Source organism: Lotus japonicus, chromosome 2, assembly GCF_012489685.1.
Source record: "Lotus japonicus ecotype B-129 chromosome 2, LjGifu_v1.2".
Lineage (NCBI taxonomy): Eukaryota > Viridiplantae > Streptophyta > Magnoliopsida > Fabales > Fabaceae > Lotus > Lotus japonicus.
Genome location: NC_080042.1, coordinates 91,554,341 through 91,576,345, shown reverse-complemented (window position 1 = coordinate 91,576,345; position 22,005 = coordinate 91,554,341). Strand labels below are relative to the sequence as shown.

The 22,005-nt window shown below is 37.4% G+C and overlaps 1 protein-coding gene across 1 annotated transcript in view; it reads left to right on the top strand.

Annotated features, from left to right (window-relative positions):
• The window catches only part of LOC130740996 (uncharacterized), a 47,457-nt gene that overhangs the window by 17,426 nt on the left and 8,026 nt on the right, over positions 1-22,005 (top strand). The window contains exons 29-54 of the mRNA XM_057593748.1: positions 4-147; positions 317-607; positions 1,676-2,323; positions 2,427-2,618; positions 4,184-4,287; positions 5,135-5,424; positions 5,505-5,589; positions 5,678-6,007; positions 6,295-6,654; positions 6,764-7,253; positions 7,710-7,873; positions 10,824-10,986; positions 11,150-11,419; positions 11,552-11,749; positions 12,004-12,046; positions 15,136-15,260; positions 15,347-15,844; positions 17,095-17,865; positions 17,968-18,041; positions 18,210-18,558; positions 18,634-18,732; positions 18,820-18,975; positions 19,514-19,695; positions 20,603-21,079; positions 21,543-21,720; positions 21,843-21,979. Coding sequence (XP_057449731.1) covers positions 4-147; positions 317-607; positions 1,676-2,323; positions 2,427-2,618; positions 4,184-4,287; positions 5,135-5,424; positions 5,505-5,589; positions 5,678-6,007; positions 6,295-6,654; positions 6,764-7,253; positions 7,710-7,873; positions 10,824-10,986; positions 11,150-11,419; positions 11,552-11,749; positions 12,004-12,046; positions 15,136-15,260; positions 15,347-15,844; positions 17,095-17,865; positions 17,968-18,041; positions 18,210-18,558; positions 18,634-18,732; positions 18,820-18,975; positions 19,514-19,695; positions 20,603-21,079; positions 21,543-21,720; positions 21,843-21,979 — 6,818 coding nt within the window. The remainder of the gene's footprint in view (positions 1-3; positions 148-316; positions 608-1,675; positions 2,324-2,426; positions 2,619-4,183; positions 4,288-5,134; positions 5,425-5,504; positions 5,590-5,677; positions 6,008-6,294; positions 6,655-6,763; positions 7,254-7,709; positions 7,874-10,823; positions 10,987-11,149; positions 11,420-11,551; positions 11,750-12,003; positions 12,047-15,135; positions 15,261-15,346; positions 15,845-17,094; positions 17,866-17,967; positions 18,042-18,209; positions 18,559-18,633; positions 18,733-18,819; positions 18,976-19,513; positions 19,696-20,602; positions 21,080-21,542; positions 21,721-21,842; positions 21,980-22,005) is intronic.

The window sequence follows — 22,005 nt, the reverse complement described above, 5'->3', positions numbered from 1 at the left end:
TAGGTTGAAGACATCAACCTAAATGTTGGAACTGGAACAGACTTAGGCGAAAGTATAATTAAGGATGTGAATGGGCTATCTGTGATTATTCATAGGTCACTCCGAGATTTATCACATCAATTTCCAAGTATTGAAATCATAATTAAGGTAATATATTTCATTTTCATATGGACTGTGCCCCATAATTGAATGGCCATGCTTTCAAAGACTAATTTTATAATTTCCTTTACTTTCCACACTAGTATCCATATAATTCGTTATTTCTATTAGCTCGCTATCCTTATGGTGTCTTCTATTGGATATTGTGGTTCTACAGATGGAAGAGTTGAAAGCGGCAATGTCAAATAAAGAATATCAGATTATTACCGAGTGTGCTGTGTCTAACTTTTCTGAGGTCCCAGATATTCCTTCACCACTGAATCAATATTCCTCCAAGACATTAAATGGGGCAACCGATGATATAGTCCCTGAGGTTACAAGCGGTGCTGATTCAGTGACTACAGATGTTGAAGCTTCTGTTTTGCTGAAAATCTGGGTGTCCATAAATCTGGTGGAGTTGAGCTTATATACAGGGATAAGCAGAGATGCATCCCTGGCCACTGTTCAGGTACTTTGTCTTTTCGACCAATATATTTTTTGATTACAACTTAGGATGTTCTTTTTTTTTTTTTTCCTCTGGTGGAATCAAATTTGATAACTCAGGAGATAATTATATATGTTCACTTTTTTCTTACAGAGAAAGAATTTTAAATTTTAAGAGAACAAAAAGAATAATATATATTCATGGTTCCAGATTAATGCTTAACATTCTGAAGCTCGATGAAATTCACTGAGGCTGGGCAGTTGGTGTACGTAACAGGCTTGTTTGAATGTTTGTGGGTTTGTACTCTTGGATTTTTTAAGGACGTGTCGAGGTTGACATTGTTAGGAGCTGGGATAAGCTTTTTAAGTTAATTACAACTTAGGATGTTCTCCCCGTTGACAACTAACATGGTATTAGAGCCATAATGATATAATTGTTCGGAGTTTAAACCTTGCCACTCACATTCTTTATAATTAAATTAAATCTCGGCGTGTTGGGCCTGGGACTAACTAAGCATTATCCACGATTTAAGCTTGTAAGAAGGCAAGGTTGAGAGAAAACTGAGTGTATTGATCTTAAAAAAATGAAATTCGTGTTGTATAGTTCATTCATAGCTAGTACATCAGATATTATAGTACATGACATGGTCTGGGAAACTAACCCAGACTGTTATAACCACCTAAATGAAAACAGGTATGAGCCATTGATGGAGGCTTTTTGGACATGCAACCGAATTTATTGTAATATCCCACCCTCAAGCTTAAGCAAGTGTGGCACAGGATTGTGATCAGACTCTGAGCTTGTCCCTTAGGTGAAGGAACCTTGTGGGTATGAGAGCTTTAATGACTACATTTGCCCATTTAATTGTTGGTTGGATATGGTGAATTAGGAGTGTCTTGGTAATAAACTTTTCGCAAACAAAGATCGGGATAGATTAACAAAGGGTTGGAACACTAACTTTAATTAATGATAAAATTTGCAGGAATTTTTTTTCTAGTACAAAATTGAGGGATTTAATTACAGTATCGAAGATGCTAACAAATAAAAGAGGTAATCTTTGTATGATTCAACCCTTGGTTCTCTCTTGCGCAGGTCAGCAGTGCATGGCTGCTGTATAAATCTAGTACAGCAGGAAATGGATTCCTTTCTGCAACACTACAAGGTTTCAGTGTTTTTGATGATCGTGAGGGAGTTGAACAACAATTTCGCTTAGCAATAGGAAAGCCTGAGAATGTTGGAGCCAGTCCTCTAAATTCTTTTTCATATCATCAGAACCAAGACTCAGTTGATAGTATCTTAATTAAGGGGGATAGTTTTGACCCAGTTCAGACGATGCTCATTGTTGATGTGAAATTTGGTCCGGACTCAACATTTGTTTCTTTGTGTGTCCAGAGGCCTCAGCTGCTCGTTGCATTAGATTTTCTTCTTGCTGTTGTTGAGTTTTTCGTACCAACTGTCAGCAGCATGCTATCATCTGAAGAAGGCAATAGGTCTCACATGCAGGAAGCTATCATCATAGATAGGTCAATCTACAGGCAACCCTGTGCTGAATTTTCCCTCTCACCGCAAAAGCCTTTGATAGTTGATTATGAAAGTTTTGATCATTACATTTATGATGGTGATGGTGGAATTTTGTATTTAAAAGATATACAAGGTTTGAATCTCTCAGAAGCTAGCTCAGAGCCTATAATATATGTTGGAAATGGGAAGAAGTTACAATTCAGAAATGTTGTTATCAAGGTCTTGTCGTCTCACTCTATTAATTTCTTTATTCAACTATTTCAAAAATTTAATATTTCAGTGTATTCTAGAAAAACTAATTATATTGCTTTTGCTTTTTCAGGGAGGACGTTACTTGGATTCTTGTGTTTTTCTTGGAGCAAATAGTAGCTATTCAGTTTTAAAAGATGACCATGTGTACTTGGAAGGATTAGTTGAAAGTCCTCAGCCAAGGTCTTCGAGAGGAAGTGTGGATGAAGTACCGTCTCAGAATAATGCTGTTAGCAATTCTACGGAGTTGATCATTGAACTTCAGGTTAGTGTTGCTAAAGTATAAATACTCATGCACTTGGTATTACTGATAACATGATTGATAGCAAATGATGGGAGAGTTGGATAGGTGTAGCTTTGTTTGGGAAGAAAAACAGACTGAGAGAATTTGAGAGAAAAGTGAGAACTGTGTTTTCAAAATTTTCATTACTGAACAGTAAGTGTGTATGAGAGATTAATATAACCTGAGAGGAGGCAGGTCTCAGCTGCATGACTTTAGCACTTCCGTGTAACTAAATAAACTGACTAACAGAAGCTGTTACTACCAACTAACCACATTTTAGCAGTTACATCACACAAGAGTTACTCTACTATACTCTCATAGGCTATAGGAGGTTTATTGTTAGCAACATCCACTGAGCCAATGTGATTGCTACATCCTCTGGCTGAGAATGAAGGCTAATTATTGGGGGGCTTTTGCATGTTCTTACTATTCTATTCAGAACATTGTAAAGAACCTTCAACTTTCTTTGGAGCAGGATATCTATTCCTCCACCTAGTTTGTGTTATTTTTTCTCTTTTCATATAAATATTTTATCAGTGCGATAGAAGAAAAATATAACAGAGAGAGAAAGTTAAAAATAAGTGCATTGAATGTTATAAAAAACTAATATGCTTCTTTCTTTCCTTTAATGGGAATTAAACTCTCAACCACTTGTTCAAACGGGCTTGATGCCATGTTAATTCAATTGCAATCTATAAGCTAGAAAATATATGCAGACAGTTTGTTTTTTAAACTTAGTCTATGTGCTTGTAATGTGGTTTGATAAGCCTATCTATGTGAATAGTTATTATGCTGGTTCATAGTTCATATTTACTTTTGATTTGGCAGTCTGTCTGCAAGCTAAACACTTTTAATAGTTATTATGCCTACCTATTTAATCATCCAACTTTGTTAGAGCTGGGGGAATCCTAACAGCCAAACACTATTAGAAAAGGGCAAAGATGTAATTTATCTGAATAGAATACTGAATCTATCATTAAAATGGAAACCGAAGAAGGAATTCTTAACAAGGGAAATTCCCTTTACAAAGGTTAAAACCTTTCACTAACTCAATACTCAAATCCTACCCCTAATCTAATGACAGCTCTTATTTATAATAAATTAACCCTAATAAAGGTAGGCTTATCCACTAAGAAATAAAGATAGACTACCAAAATAAAAGATAAACTCCTAAAATAAAAGATAGACTCTTAAAGTAAAAGGTAAAAATAAAGTAAACCTAATAAACTAATTCAGGCCCAATATTTAGAACCCTAACAAACTTCCTCTCTGCCACTGTAACTGCTTGCTTAAAACTAACCCCCTAGCCTGCTTTTGGTTCCTCTGCCATATACCCTCCAAACCTTATTCTTCTAGGAGTTAGGTCATGCCTCATATTCTGTATCTAACATTTTATTATCATTATGCTATACAATAAATAGTCCTTTTCATATAGATACGTCATCGGGACTCAGGATTGTATTATTAAGAAATGGTTATGATTACATGTTTCTCGTTAAAGCCTTTACTTTATGCATGTCTTATCATGTGATAATATCTTTTTGCAGGCTGTTGGTCCGGAGCTTACTTTTTATAACACATCAAAAGATGTAGGAGAATCATTAAACCTGTCTAACAAACTTCTTCTTGCACAGTTGGATGCCTTTTGCAGGTGAATTCCTCTTTTGTGAATGTCACTTATCACATGAATTTTTCCACTTCGACCAATGTGGCACATTTTCTGTTTATTTGTTTTATTATTGCTACATAAAATGTTGCTAGTATTAAGAGATATAAAATTAATCATGGGCCTCTGCCTATGTAATCTTTTAATAGAGTTGATCCATTGACATCTAACTGAAGCCTATCTGAGTGATATGACAAATTATTGAGGAGCTTGATCTCTGACCCACCCTAATTTTTAATAATTAACGATCAGCAATTTGTAAAATGTAGAATGGCTTGTGTTTTGTGAGTCTGAAGTCCAAAGAGTTTGTTAGAGATCTTCGAGCTGACTCCATTTAAAAGCCTAAACCTTTTTAGAAATTTGACCCTTTGGCTCGTGGCTTAATTTTGTCATTGGGTCCTATTGCTAATTTTATAAAGTGAAATTGATTGACCAATTTGATATGCTGAAACATCTTGTGTCTAATAGAAGTAAGTACAATAACCTAAGGGTATTGTGTTTTGTATCTATTTTCAGTCAATCGCAGGAAAATAGATGGCAACATTTCAAAAGTATACTTCGGACCAAATGATGTTATCCTTGTTCTGTTAATGCAATTGCTGAGGCCTGAGAGTTCATTTAGCAAATCTCATGTTCACAACTTAAACAAATAATTCTTTTTGCTTCTGTTTGAAAGCCATTTCAGTAATCTATATTTATCTTATAAATAAACAATTATCAGCTTGGGCTCCTAATAAAAAAAATTCCCATGGTTTTTGTTTTTCCAGAAATTTACATGCAGGAATTCAATAATGTGGGGTTGACTGACCTTTTATGTCTTTTCCTTTTCTAGGCTTGTTTTGAAAGGAAGTAATACTGAGATGAGTGCAGATATACTTGGTTTGACTATGGAGAGTAATGGAATCAGGATTTTGGAGCCATTTGATACAAGCTTGAAGTACTCAAATGCTTCTGGGAAGACCAATATCCATTTATCTGTTTCTGATGTTTTCATGAATTTCACATTCAGTATATTGAGACTATTTCTGGCGGTGGAAGATGATATTCTAGCATTTTTAAGGATGACATCAAAGAAGATGACAGTTGTTTGCTCTCACTTTGACAAAGTTGGAACCATAAAAAGTATGTTGTATTCTCTATTTTATTGCAATGTGTAATTGACAAATGTGTCTAAGACTAGTCATATTTGTTTCACCATGCAGATTCTCGTACTGATCAAACTTATGCCTTTTGGAGGCCTCATGCTCCTCCTGGTTTTGCTGTGCTTGGTGACTACCTGACACCACTGTAAGTGAATGTTCTTAATATTCGTTTTGATTTAGACAGATTTATTACCGACAGGCATGAAAATTAATATTGTGTGTTTGCTCAACAGAGACAAGCCACCAACGAAAGGAGTTCTTGCAGTAAATACCAATTCTTTAACAGTTAAGAGACCCATTAATTTCAGATTAATTTGGCCACCTTTAACATCTGTGGGCATTAATGGTGAAAAAATGGACAATTTCGAGTTACATTGGAAAAGTGAGGATGATGGTGGCTGTTCTATATGGTTCCCTGAAGCTCCCAAAGGTTATGTTGCAGTAGGCTGTATAGTTTCGCGTGGAAGGACACCACCCCCAATATCTTCTGTTTTTTGCATCCCGTCTTCTTCGGTGTCTCCATGTTCATTAAGAGATTGTATCATAATTGGCACACCTGATATGTAAGTGGAAATTTTCAATCGTGAGTTCTGTAGTAACACATAAGTTCTGGCTACAATTTTATGCCTAAGAATTTAAACACAACTTCTTAATTAGTTTCAATGTTAGTACTTTCTGGCTTGACTGTTTAAATTACCTGTTGAGCATTATTTCTGAGATAAATGAAACCAAGTGTCATGGATTTTTACGTGAAGTTGGGTTGTTTACTAACAGAATTTGTTTTAACTGTTAATCAGACACAACATTGTGGCATTTTTATCATTTGAATATTTGTTTTTCTTGATTGCAGACCATCATCCCATGTGGCATTTTGGCGAGTGGATAATTCGTTTGGCACTTTCTTGCCAGTAGATCCTATTTCACTTAGTTTGATGGGTAAAGCATATGAATTGCGTTTCGTTAAATATGGTTATCTGATGGCATCTCCGACAGCAATAAATAGTCCAGATTCTTTTGCTCATTCTGGAGGACATCAAACCTTGCAATTTGACCAGTCTTCAGATGCAAATTCTAATAGGCGTCTGGAACCTGTTGCTAGCTTTCAGTTAATATGGTGGAATCAGGGATCAAACGCGAGAAAGAAGTTATCCGTATGGCGTCCAGTTGTCCCAATGGGAATGGTATATTTTGGGGATATAGCTGTTAAAGGGTGGGTTTCAAACTTAGTGCTCTTTCTTTTCATCATAATAGCTTAGCTCATATTGCTTATCTTGTTCTTCACAATTAATGGGAACTGATACAATGTTTCTACTTTTTAGGTTTGAGCCTCCAAACACCTGCATTGTTGTTCATGATTCCAGTGATGAAAATATTTTTAAAACTCCCCTAGATTTTGAACTTGTTGGACAAATAAAAAAGCAGAGGGGAATGGAAAGTATATCATTCTGGCTTCCACAAGCTCCTCCTGGCTTTGTTTCCTTGGGTTGTGTTGCATGTAAAGGGAAACCTAAGCAAAATGAATTTAGCACATTAAGATGCATGCGCAGTGATTTGGTGGCAGGAGATAAATTTCTGGAAGAAAGTGTATGGGATACATCTGACGCCAAACATGTAACAGAGCCATTCAGTATATGGGCTGTTGGCAATGAGTTGGGGACTTTTATAGCTCGTGGTGGTTTTAAAAGACCCCCAAGAAGGTTTGCTTTGAGGCTAGCAGATTTTAGTATACCAAGCGGTTCAGATGTTACAGTCATTGATGCTGAAATTGGAACCTTCTCAACAGCTCTTTTTGATGACTACAGTGGTTTGGTGAGGATAAAACCCCTATAATGTAGCTTTCTGTAGCATAATAACTGAATATCTAATCTCCTAAAAGCTTAAGCTTTTAAGATTAATGGGTCCTTATCTATATGTTTTCTTTGAATATAGAGAAGTGCTAATTGTGGCAGGCTGTTAGATTTAATATCTGAACAAAATTGACTGCAAACACAATTTGATTGAAAATCTGTATGGCAATTGGCAAATATAATTAATTGTTTTGAAAAAATTGGATGTAAGGAAGGAATATGATGCTTGTTTTGAAAATTTTATGGTATTTCTGTTGATCATGGATTATTGAAATGTGTGAAAGCCTTTGCTTTGTCCTCCTAACTTTGATTTTTTATCCTGGACACGGGTAATCGTTAATTTCTGTTAACTTTGTTGAAATTTGATTAATCCTTTGTACTCTTATATTTACGCCTTTTTTCTCCCCAAATTTGACAGATGGTTCCTTTGTTCAATATATCTTTGAGTGGAATAACATTCAGTTTGCATGGAAGAACTGGGTATATGAATTGCACTGTTGGCTTCTCCTTGGCTGCCAGGTCATATAATGACAAGTATGAAGCCTGGGAGCCTCTTGTTGAGCCAGTAGATGGATTCCTAAGGTAAGCTTTATGTTTACAAATTATGGAATTTTTGTGCTACGTATTGCTTTTGGTAAAATGTTAAAGGGCATGATTTTGAATTTTTGTTATGATATGAGCAATGGTTAGCTTTGGTTAAAAATGAGAGTTGGTCAGTCAATCGACTTTGAACTAGATCTTAATGATTAAGATGTGGGAGTAAGGGAAGGCATCTGTCTAAAATTGCTCTCTGGAGTAGAAAGGTAGAACCTTTAGATTGATGGCTTTGCACCACTGAGATGATTGGGAAAGCCTGGAGGTGGAAATGATTCAGAAGTAATAGACAAACTTACGATTGGGTTCCGATCCTAAAGGCAAAGATCTGACCTGTGGAAGAGACTGCAGCTTCTTGAAGCACAAGGCCAAAACTTAAATTTATCAAGAACGACATTTTGGAAGCTTCAAACAGCTAGGATAGCCTTATATTTGAATTTAAGAGACCTCAATTTTCATAGAAAAATATCTGGGATGAAAAACTGAACCAGTCTCTGAAGCTAGAGCCAAATTGCCTTGAAATTGACCTGAAACAACTTGAACCGGCTTGATCACTATCTTTGTTTTGGAATATAAGACAACAGTGATCCTAGTAGAGCCAAATGGTAGCGAAAATACAGCAACTAATGCAGAAATAGAATCTAACAGTGTATACAAGTAGAACCAAACAGGTATATACTATTAGTTTTTGTGGGCGCCTAGGGTTTTAAATTATTGTAGTTCCTCATATCAGAATAAATTGGCTTAATGTTTCTGTTTTGGAAGTTATCTTATCCTCCCCTGGTTGTAGTTTTCATTTTCTTGTCCTTGTCTATTTTTAAACTCCTTTTTCAATAAAAGAAATTTATGTTTAAAAAAGAGAGAAGAAAGGGAAAGGAGCTTTAATCCGTAATTTTTATTAGAGCCTGTTAGGTTAGAACCACCAGAATGAGTTGTTTAATTGAAATTTGCTACCCTGAGATAGTTAGAAAAGGTAGGACATGAAAATGTAGATAAATTGTAGGAGGGGAGAAGAGGTTGTCATTGAGCGAGAGTTGGGGCCTTTGGGAAAGGAAGGTGTAAACCCTCAATTGGTGGAGTTTATCTAGGTTCCTGTCAATTGGTATCCAAGTTTCCAAGACTTTGAGAGCTTGATGAAAGGCACTTTCACCAAATGGAATTGCAAGTGGAGTGAACATGGTTGCTGCTTTGCAGAGATCCTATGAGGAGGACTATGAGGTGTAAGAAGCATCCTTGAGGGGGAAAGAATAACTGTTGGAAATCATGGTGCACAAGACACAAAGAAACCGAAGGTGAGGAATATGGTCAGATGCTTTTGAGAATAGCGGAACAACTGAAGAAGATATGAGATTCTTAAAGGGAGTGCCCAAGGAAATCATGAGGGTTGTCATGTACCAACTATCCCATAAGCTGAAGTTATTGGGTGAAGATACATGAACCGTTTTTATATTATATTTTTCTAACACACCCCTGCATGCAAAATCCTAGTAAGCTTGAAGCGTGGACAATGCATAAGCCTACCTACCTTGTGCTTAAATTCAACTTTTTATAAGAATAATGGGCGCAACAAAGATCAAACTCCAGACCACTTGGTCCTAGAGACCCTGTTAACAATCATGAATCAGCTATCAAAAGTTGAAGGTGTTGGGTGAAAACTCACGAATGGTTTTATACTATGTTTCTAACAAGGATCATTGGGGAAAGCCTGAGACTTATCTATTCTCTAGGGAGGATTCCTGTTGGGTGGGTCAATAAGGTGGAAAAATATTTTCAGGTTAAGGCAGTAACGGAGTAGAAATGGTTGTCAGCTGTCTTGGTAGCCATGGAGGGAAAGGCTTTGAGCTAGTAGTAGTGGTGGTAGGTGAGTTCACCAAACCCAACTTGAGTATGCCGTAATATGACGGAGAAATTTGAGTATGCGGGTCTTTTATGGGGAACAGCCCACAAATACCTTAATGGTATTTTCTTGAACTATATGAGAGTGATTGTATGGGTGTTATGTTATCTTAGCTAGTTTTTTTTTTTGTTTTTTTTTTAATTTTTATGAGGGTGTTATGTTAGAGCTAGTAGTGGTGGTGGTAGGTGAGTTCACCAAACCCAACTTGAGTATGCCGTAATATGACGGAGAAATTTGAGTATGCGGGTCTTTTATGGGGAACAGCCCGCAAATACCTTAATGGTATTTTCTTGAACTATATGAGAGTGATTGTATGGGTGTTATGTTATCTTAGCTAGTTTTTTTTTTGTTTTTTGTTTTAATTTTTTATGAGGGTGTTATGTTAGCTAGTTAGTATTAACAGCAATTGTATAGTTTTTGTTATTAGGTTTCTGATTCTGTTAGAGTTAGGCGGTTATGCCAGCTGTGTCACAGCTTCCTATATAACCACCTCTCAACTGTATGATTCTGTTAAGACTTAAGAGAAATAATAGAAGCTTCTTCTTCACTCTTTTTCTAATGAACTGATTCTGGTTGAAGACAAGGTGAATTTATACTGGGGTGTTGTTAGGTTAGCCCCACACTATTAGTTACCTAATTAGATAGTTAGTTGAAATTAGTTTGTCTGTGATATTTAAAGGGTATGGGACAGGACAATGTCTGTTATAGGAGGGTAAGAGAGGAAGTTTATCTGGTCATTGAGTTAGAGTTAGGGCATTTTTGCGAGTGAAGTTCAGACCCTTGAAGTAATACAATATCTGTCTGCGTAATTGAGGAGTTCATCTCTTTTTCTTGTAATAAATTACCAGCTTCCTGTAAAAGGCTTTATCTCTTTTTAGAATTTCCCCTCTTCCCATTAGATGTCGTCACAAATAGTATGATTTCGCTATTTTAATAATTTGAATCAATTTTTAATTTTTGAATGTTGTGCTTGCATGTATTAAAATTTTATTTTATTTCCAGTTTCTCTTTTTTCCTTAATTACATCTATTTGTACTGTAGGTACCAATATGACCTCAATGCCCCAGCAGCAGCCTCTCAATTACGTTTGACATCAACCCGAGATCTGAATTTGAATGTTTCAGTTTCTAATGCTAATATGATCATTCAAGCTTATGCAAGCTGGAATAACCTAAGCCATGCTCATGAATCTTATAAAAATAGAGTAAATTCCCTTTAACCTCCCCCATTTATGCCTCTTGAAGTCTGTCTTTCCCATTGTATTTTACTTCCTCCATTTTACACTTCTTGTTTTTGTTTTACCTGTATTTACATAATGACACGTTTTCTGTTTTTTGGGGGCGGGAATGGTTGGTGACATCTAATAGGATGCATTTTCTCCAACGTATGGTGGAAACTCTATTATGGACAATGTCCACAAAAGGAATTATTATATAATCCCTCAAAACAAACTTGGTCAGGATATTTATATCCGTGCTACTGAAGCTAGGGGTCTGCAAAATATAATTAGAATGCCGTCTGGGGATATGAAGGCTGTGAAAGTTCCTGTGTCAAAAAATATGCTAGAATCTCATTTGAAGGGTAAACTTTGTAGAAAGATAAGAACAATGGTGACAGTCATCATTGCAGAAGCACAGGTATGCTTTTTGTGGCATACATCTTATATTTGATATAGGCCTGTGGCAGACCCAATGATCAGATTTAAGAACCGTCAATGCTACCATGCTTATTATTCAGCTGCCTACAAATTTCTCATATTTTTAATGCAGTTCCCTCAAGTTGAAGGTTCAGATGCCCGGCAATGCACAGTGGCTGTCCGGCTTTCTCCTAGTCAGAGCCGCGCTACTGATGCATTGGTTCATCAACAGAGTGCACGCACATGTGGAAGAAGGGCAAAACATTTATTGCCTTCGGATCTTGAGTTAGTCAAGTGGAATGAAATATTTTTCTTCAAAGTTGATTCTCTGGTACTTGATATGAATCTTTGTAGCCTTTTCTGTTTTCTCTAGGTCAATCATTTGGATTAAGATTATTTGGATATTTTCTAATCTTGAATGTGCACTCAAATTTTGGATCTGTTTGCTCTACTTAGATTTAGATATTATATTATGGCTAGAATAAGACCAAAAACTTATGCTCTTTGTGTTTATCCTCTTAGTCTCTATTTTGCTTTTCCAATTTAGTAGCTTACATAAAACTCAGCTTCTATACTTTTTTACAGGACCATTACTCTTTGGAGTTAATTGTGACAGATATGAGCAAAGGTATCGTTGAAATTCCATCCATGCCTAAGTGACATTAAATGCTTATGAATTAGGTGCAAACTATTTAATATCAGTACAGATTCCTGCAATTGATACGGATCTGGAATCTAGTATTGTTCCGGGGGGTGCTAAAGTGATGGAACCCTGATATTATTCAACCAAGAAATGTACAAGAAACAGATGAGTATTCGAGAGACTCATCACTCTCCCAAGTCCCAATTTCCCAAATGTTCACAAAGATACCTAAACCCTCTTCACACTCCCTTATTTATAGGCTAAGCCTTAACTAACTAACTAACTAACTAACTAACTCTATAGGCTAACCCTTAACTAACTAACTGACTCCAAGTACTCATCAATACTCCCCCCTAAACATCCACCTTGTCCTCAAGGTGGGGTAAAAAACAAGCTCCTTGAAGCAAAAAAAAAACATTCCAAGTTCCAACAGTTGGGCCTGGCCCATTAGAGTAAGTGAATGAACTGGTCTGTAGATTATTGAGAAACAAAAGTGCTTTACGCTCCTCTTGGGCCCGTTCCTTCGGTTTAGCATTATGGGCTTTGGCCTTGTTGTCAAACTTTGACCCAATTCTGGAAAATCTAGCTGAGCCAGCCTTGCTCTGCTTCGTGTGAATGCATGTGCGTGTGAAGACAACTGAAAAACCACACCCAACCAGCGACGACGGAAACTTGCGTCCACCGCCGTAACTGCAAGGTCCGGCGGCCGTAAGGAGGTTACCGGCGTGCAAATGAGCGAGCTTCCCTTCCTTTTCTCCATGCGAACTCTTAACTCGCAGCTACAATCTCTCAACCCCGCCGTCTCAACCAAATCTGGTGGCTCCGATTTGCAAGAATCGCCAAGGATGAAGCGTGAACCACCACCACTGCGGTCTGGCGACTCAGGCTCCAGTCGGTTGGCAACCATCGACGAGCACAGAACTGAGGTCTGATTGGAGACCGCCGTCCAACAAAAGAATGTGTCCGACGGTCGATTGACAGTTTCTGCCGTGCAAAGACATGAATCTGGCGGTTTTCGCGGCGGCCGTCTCTCCCAATCGAACCCTAAATCACTGATTTGGGACAAAACGATTGATTCCACCTTCTTCCTCCCTTGAATGTTGCAAATCTGCAATTTCTCCATTGAAGAACCTTCCTGCAACCGCTTGAAGAAGATGACCTCGTCTGTTACGTCCTCACGCTTCGACGTCAACACGCAACCACTGAAATCGACCTCGGCCACGGATTGACACCGTGACGCCACCACTGTTCGCTCCGCCGCCGCTGCAAACTCCGAGTCTTCCTGCAATGCTTCCGTTTCAGAATTCTCCTGCGAATATGGCATGATCTCTGATTTCGCCAACACTGAATTGGCCTCAGATTTAGCTTCCACCGAATCAGTTGTTTCTTCCTCCTCCCAGACTTCTCTGGTCTTCAAGCTTTCTTGCTCTGAAGAATCTTGAATTGGTTCTGGTAAGTATGGTTGCAATTCTGGTTCGAATTCTCTCAGCAATGCCGTCACAAAATCCCACCATGTTGACCTCTGATTTCGTCTTATCCAGAAATACCACCAAAAGAATGCATCACGCGTCAAAGCCTTCTCCGCCTCTGAGAATTTCTTCTCTTCAGAAATTCCCATGGCCTCGCAGTGCTGCTCTACCATGATGATCCATCCATAAGCCTCTCTTCCATCAAATTCTGGAATCTTCTCCATTATGCTCTTCTCTGGCTACCACAGCTCCAAGATCGGAGCTCTGATACCAATTGATGGAACCCTGATATTATTCAACCAAGAAATGTACAAGAAACAGATGAGTATTCGAGAGACTCATCACTCTCCCAAGTCCCAATTTCCCAAATGTTCACAAAGATACCTAAACCCTCTTCACACTCCCTTATTTATAGGCTAAGCCTTAACTAACTAACAAACTCTATAGGCTAACCCTTAACTAACTAACTGACTCCAAGTACTCATCATAAAGTTACTAATACTTTTTTTTTGAAAATGAAAGTAGAATTATTATTAAGAGATATAAGGTAACCTGTGCACAAACAAGCAACAGGATAAGTACAATGACCAAACGATTGAGCAAATAATTAACCCACCACCAACCCGCAAAATGGCATCAACGTCGTCCCAAGCAAGGGCCTCATTAAAACTTTACTAGGCAAAACCCAGTGGGAAAAAACCCAGTAAGGAAAAAGAGTACCAGAAGCTTGGGATAGCCATTCTGCTACAAAATACAAAAACTCTATACTCATAAGAAGTCTGACTCAAAAAACAGCTCCATGGTAGCCAGATTCGTGCAAAACATTAAAAGCAACAACAAAACAGCAACAACAGCAGCACAAACAGCAACATCAGCAATTAGCCTCAGCAAAACAGCAAACATCACACATTCAACAGCACCAGCATCAGCCAACAGCAGCCAGCAACAGCAAATAGGAAAACAGCAACAGCAAACCAGCAGCAACAAAACAGCAACAGCAATAGAGCAACAGCAGAAACAGCACCTGCACAAACTGCTGAAAAATTACCTCGCCTGCATCCAGCACCCTGTCAGGACATGGATGTTGTTCTCCCTCCATAAACACATGAAGCCACCCGCCATTCCTACAGAGTGTACACTCAACATGACTCATCTGTAAACCATTCACCCATGAAATCTAATGTTCTCTGCCGCTGCTCATTTAGTTTAGTTTCTTGAAGTAACAAAAGTTCTGGCTTCAACTGTTGAATAGTTTTTTTTTTGTTTTTTTTTTTTCACTACCTCCCTCTTCGTTGTTCCGCCTAGCCCACGTACATTCCAAGTGAGACAAGGCCCCGTCATGTCAATTAAGGTGAGGGTGATTTTCACGAATTTGAGCTTCCAAACCCCGTAGCATCAAAGCTTCCGACCCCCGCGGTTTAAGCCCTAACTGCTTTCCAACCAACCAGGCTCTCTGCGCGCGTGTCGTCACACCATCCTCTCCTGTCACTGGTTCTAAGAAATCATGTGGAACTGCTAAGGGTTACTAATACTTGTGTTTGTTCCCTTGGTATTGTAGAGTCCATAAGTTGAACAATGTTTTTCATTAGGGTCTTCTCTTTGTAGGTGTTCCCATGGGATTTTTTTCTGCTTCCTTGAACCAGGTAGCAAGAACTATTGAGGACTGGTCATATTCCCAAAATCTTGCCAATATGTTGAACTGGATAGATTTGTCTGCAGAAAACTCCATGGTGAATGTTGTGTATGATTTGGCATTTTTTTTTTCAATTTGTTTTTTAGTAATACTTATGTTAATAATGTCATGCTGAGATTTCAGGATGCTTATTATAAGAAGTCTTGCAAATTACGATGTGCCGTTCTAGTGCAAGGTTCTCAAATTGATAATAACAATCTACACTCTGACAATGACGCCCATAAATCTGGGTTTATTCAAATTAGTCCCAGCAAAGAAGGTCCTTGGACTACTGTAAGGCTAAACTATGCTGCCCCCGCTGCTTGCTGGCGGTTAGGTAATGTTGTTGTTGCCAGTGAAGCTAGTGTAAAGGATGGGAATAGATATGTAAATATTCGATCTTTGGTTTCTGTTCGTAACAACACAAATTTTGTACTTGATTTATGCCTTGCTTCAAAAATTTCATCGGAGAAAGTGAGTTTGCTGAAAAATTCAAGTGGTTCTGAATCTATCCAAACAAAAAGGGACCAAATTCAGACAGATGAGTTTTATGAGATTCAAAAGTTAACTCCACACATTGGTTGGGTTGGTTGTTCTAGTCATCCTGGGCAGCATGTGTCGGACGTGGGAAAATCCAATCAGGTAAATGATAAAAGTCTTCCCTTGTGATGAAGAACTGTTTTTTAATTACTTATTTCTGTCCTTTTGTTTTACTTTACTAACCAAGCTACAAACAGATACAAAATGCTCATAATTGTTTTAGAACTTTCTCTTTTTCAGATGTTGGAAACAACTAGTTCTGTAAGAGACAACTAGTTCTGTAAGAGAGGAGAGGTCGAGAGGATCAATGAGATATGAGATGCTTAGGAAGTTTAAGAAAATATTCTTAGAATTCGGATTAGGCCTAACTCAACACCAAAAGCTCAGGTTGCTCTACTCTTTACAAGGACTATTTTAGCCATATTTCTAGCCAATGTTGGACTTCTCAACACACCACCGCATGCCCTGGGTTGGAGATATGGAGCGTGCAATTTGCAAGATTGAACATTTGCGGATGGCCCATATATGGAAAGTCTCCAATAAACGGATCTAGGATAGGCTCTGATTCCATCATAGAATTCGGGTTAGGCCTAACTCTACCCCGAACTCTACCTTAGCCTAACCCAAATTTTAAGAACGATCAAGCACTCGTGCCTTAATCACTAGTAGCTTAGAGCAAGGATTAGCAGGGGATTTGATTAAGATTACACTAGAACTCCCTGCTGTATGCTATCTAATAGGGTCTTTATAGCCACATTCCATGCAAGTTTTTGTTTCTGGAAGGAAGACTTTTCTTGCATGTTGAGCTCAATAAACATTGCTCAGGCAATTGCTATCAACTCAAGGAGCAGATGGGTATCATGATTAAGAACTTGGCAAAACTCAAGCTTGTAAACTTTCTTATCTAAAGATTAGTCGTGTTTAACTTTTTGCTATGTGGCACCATTATGTTAATGGTTGACTTGTACAGTCTCTGGAAAACCTTATTGTCGTCTATTTCAAACATCTCTGGAGGAAGGGGTATCAGGCAATTTTTATCAAGTGTACCTCTTTGTTGTAGATGTATGAATGCAGTGTAGTACCACAGTTCTTCATCCCTTACATCTTTTATGGGTAGAATTCAATTTTTGGTGTCTAACTGTCTATGTTGGTGACAGTCTTATGGTTAGTTTAGGAGGTTTGTCCAATCTATTCGCAAAGTATAAATAAATTGGGTACCTTTTTTTAGATGCTATTTTCATTTACTTTTTTATTTTTTTTCTTTCTTGTTTCAGTAGGATTTCTTATCCTCTTTCTCTAAGTTGTCATTGGTTAATATGACATTTTATTAAGAAGTTTATTTTTTTATTCAGGATTTTCCTGAAATTGATCTACCGCCTGGTTGGGAATGGATTGATGATTGGCATTTGGATACAAAATCTACCAATACCTCTGATTGCTGGAGTTATGCTCCTGATTTTGAGAGTTTGAGATGGCCTGGATCCTCCGATCCAAAGGAATCCTTTAATGCTGCTAGGCAGAGGAGATGGCTAAGAAGCAGGAAGCTAATAGCAGATGATCTTAAGCATGAAATTTCTGTCGGGCTACTGCAACCAGGAGAAATTGCTCCACTTCCTCTATCTGGCTTGACACAATCTATCCGATATTTCTTGCAGTTAAGGCCTTGGACTTCAGCAAACCCATATGAGTATTCTTGGAGTACTGTAGTGGACAAACCTGGGCTATCAGAGGATACTGGTAAGGGGGAGAAATGCTTAAACCTCTGTGTTTCAGATCTTTCGGAGTCAGAGGAACTGCTGTGCTGCAGTGAGATGCATGGAACGTCAGGTGGCTCCCACAAGTTGTGGTTTTGCGTAAGCATACAAGCAACAGAGATTTCTAAAGACATCCATTCTGACGCTATTCAGGATTGGTGTTTGGTGATCAAATCCCCGCTAATAATTAGCAACTTTCTTCCTCTTGCTGCTGAATATTCTGTTCTTGAAATGCAATCAAGTGGCCACTTTCTTGCATGCTCAAGAGGTGTATTTTCACCTGGAAATACTGTGCAGATATACAGTTCGGATATTAGGAACCCTTTGTTCTTATCTTTGCTTCCGCAGAGGGGTTGGCTTCCCGTACATGTAAGATATGGGCCTGTCAATATCTCTTTTTTCCTTGTTTTTATACTTGGTTTTGTTACCCATATTATGACATTAATACCTCACCCCCTTTTTTCTGAACAGGAAGCTGTTCTTATATCTCATCCTCATGGGAGTCCAGCAAAAACAATTAGTTTGAGAAGTTCAATATCTGGAAGGTTGTTAAGTTCTGGAAGTGGGACATTTAGAATTTTCCTAATCTAGTACATCATTTTTTCTAAATTTAATAAATTTATCTACTTTTTTTTGGCATCTATCTATCTGTGAGGCTGTGAGGGACAGATTAATTTGCACCAATTCCATCTCACACATCTCCTAATGTGCAGGGTTACCCAAATCATTCTTGAACAAAACTATGACAAGGAGCACACCTTGCTGGCTAAAACAATTAGAGTCTATGCTCCTTACTGGTTGGGAGTAGCTAGATGTCTTCCACTTACATTCAGGATTCTTGATATGTCTAGAAAAAGACATGTGCCAAAGGTTGCTGCTCAATTTCAAAATAAAAAGGGAACTGGGTTAATCCTTGAAGAAATAACTGAAGAGGAGATATATGATGGCCATACAATTGTATCTGCTCTAAACTTTAATATGTTAGCACTTTCAGTGGCTATTGCTCAATCAGGAAATGAGCATTTTGGACCTGTTAAAGATCTTTCGCCTCTTGGTGATATGGTAATGTCAAGAATTATTTATTAACAAACAAGTAGTTGCGGAGTGTTTCTAAAATTTGACTTTTTTGCCCCTTAGGATGGCTCTTTGGATATATATGCGTACGATGGTGATGGAAATTGCATGCGGCTTATTATTTCTACAAAACCATGCCCCTATCAGTCTGTCCCAACTAAGGTTCTTATAGAATATCAAATTTAACATCAATGTTATCACCCAGTCAAGGTGTAATACTCTTGTTTGTATGTGCGAATGTCTTTTCAGGTAATTTCTGTTCGGCCATTTATGACTTTCACAAATAGAACTGGTGAAGATATATTCATCAAGTTGAGCACTGAAGATGAACCAAAGGTTTTGCGTGCTTCTGATTCGAGGGTTTCCTTTGTATGTCGAGGAATTAATGAAAATGAAAAACTCCAGGTTGGCTCCAATTCACAGTTGATATATTGTTGCAATAATTGACCACATTTAAGTTATTATACACTTCTCCTTCTGGGCATAAAGATAGAAGATTTGCAGAATTTTAAATTTCAAATGAATATTTTGTCAAAGGTATTGTTAAACATATACTCATAATTTTTTCATTGAGTGAATATGAATTGATGGGAGCTCTGTTACTGTTATGTATTATGTTCCTTACATTGATGTTGTTACCCATTGTAAACCTAAATTATTGTAAATTACCAAAAAAAAATGAGTGTTATTAATTTTCTATTATTATGATATGGCTACATATAAAATTTATTAATTACCTTTAAACAAGACGGATCAAGATGTCATCAGATCAAAGAATGTAAAATCATTTGAATACCTACTACCTAGCTAAGAAGCATGACAATGCAAGTTTCTGCACTATGTGTTGGCTATATTTTTTCCCCCTCATCATATTGATTGTTCTCAATTTTCCTGTGCACAACCATCATTTGGTTGAGTTTTAATACACTTTTTGTACTTTTAGGTGAAACTAGAAAGTACCAATTGGTCATATCCCCTTCAAATTTCAAGAGAAGACACGATTTCTCTTGTTTTGAGGATGAATGATGGATCTCTAAAATTTTTGAGAACTGAAATCCGTGGATATGAAGAAGGATCCCGATTTGTCGTGGTATTCCGTCTTGGATCTACTGATGGTCCTATCAGGTACTGATATGCATGTTTAAACCACACTTGTCATATATCATTTACTTACAAAAGCGAAATAGATATTCATATCTAGTTCTTATTATAAGTGGTAGAATTTTTTTCTTATGGTTTGCTAGCACCTCAGGGCTAAGACTCATATAAGATCTCTTATTTGACAGCATCCTCTCTTGACATTTTGTTCATTATATGTACGAACAATATAGATGTGTGTGAAACGATATGGCCTATTTGATGTTATTTGGAGTGGCTAATTTTTACAACTCGAGGTTTATCATAAACTAATCTTCCAAAAGCTTAATATGTTAGGGGAAGACACAAGATCTTTTTATAATATACCTCCAAGGTAAAAAAATGATTTGTTTTTCTTTTGTTAATAATATGTGCTTCAATGTTGTCATTATTTTAAAACTAATCCTTTTGTCTGTAGTGTATGTATTGTTGTTAGCTTAAGAACTGAAGTGTAAATGTTAGCTCTTGGTTGTATACCTAGCTGCTCTGTTAGCTGTTAGATCAGTTGGTAACAGTTACCAACAGATTCTATTGGTAAGTGTAACAGTTACTAACTATCACTAGTGTGTAAATACTCTCTTGTATGAGTATCTCTTCAATACACAAGTTAATAGTGTCAGTTTTTACACAAGCCTTCTTCCCTGAGCTACAAATACTCCTTTTTACACAAGAAACTTGCCCAGTTTACGGTTTCCCTTATTATATTATTACACCGATTCATATTTTTTAGCTATGAGTATATGCAGATGTAGAATATGAACATGCAATCCCCCCCCCCCCCCCAAAAAAAAATGAAAGAAAACTATGACATAGTAGGTTTCACATTGTAGATTCACTATCTTGCCATATTTCATTGTAAATCCCTGACTCAGATGCTTGCTTGATCTTGGAACAGAATTGAGAACAGAACGGAAAACAAAGAAATTAGCATTCGACAGTCTGGATTTGGTGAAGATGCCTGGATTCAGTTGCAACCTCTGTCAACAACTAATTTTTCTTGGGAAGATCCATATGGCGATAAGTTTTTAGATGCTAAGCTTAGTGCTGATGATATCAGTGCAATTTGGAAACTTGATTTGGAAAGGACTGGATCATGTTCTGCAGAACTTGGACTGCAATTCGATGTTATTGATGCGGGAGATATAATAATTGCAAAATTCAGAGATGATAGAATGTCAAGTTCAAGTTCGTTTGGAGAGATTAGAGGTCCAACACCTAATCTGAACAGTGTTACACCGTTTGAGATCTTAATTGAGTTGGGAGTGGTCGGAATTTCGATAGTGGATCAAAGACCGAAGGAGCTCTTCTACTTATACTTCGAAAGGGTCTTTCTAACATATTCAACTGGTTATGATGGTGGAAGGACAAGCAGGTAACAACCTTATCATATTATGACATGCATCATGTAAATATATGGCATGTATAATAGACATGTCCAGATCAATAATTGGAATGAGTTGAAAGGATTTGAGTTTCAAGATGCTTAAAGTTACTTTTTTAGGATAAGGTCAGGGATTTTATGTGGGGCATTTCAAGTAAAAGTTTGTCTCCTTTCCTCCATGGGGGCTAAAGTCTATCCTTGAACCTTTTTGTTTAATTAGCACATATCTACACGTTTTACTTTTTATAAATTTTCGGATTCTCTTTTGTTCTTGCAATGGGACAGTTGGTAGTCCGTCACTTATGACAATCTGTCAATTTTATATGACCGAATGATTAACTATAAGCTCACTGAAATCACATGCAAAAACAATGATTTTGCTGGTTGTTTCATCATCTTCTGCACATTTACTCTTGCATATTTCAAAAAAATTGATTCTATATTCTTTTGACAGGTTCAAGCTCATATTCGGTTATTTACAACTGGACAACCAGCTTCCTCTAACATTAATGCCTGTTCTCTTGGCTCCAGATCAGACCTCTGATGTGCGACACCCAGTATTTAAGATGACAATTACTATGCAGAATGAGAATAAAGATGGAATTCAAGTTTTCCCATATGTTTATATACGGGTTTGTTTTGTTGAATTTGATGCTAAGATGAAATCTTGGATATTCTGATTTTCTTTTGGTAAAATATATTTTGAATATTTAAGTAGTATTAATTTATAATCCTGTTTTTGTGGACACTCTAGGTGACAGATAAATGCTGGAGACTCGATATTCATGAACCTATTATCTGGGCTATTGTGGACTTTTATAACAATTTGCAGCTAGATCGCTTTCCTAAAAGTTCTACAGTCACAGAAGCTGACCCCGAGATACGTTTCGAGTAATATTCTTTTTCTTTTTCTAACT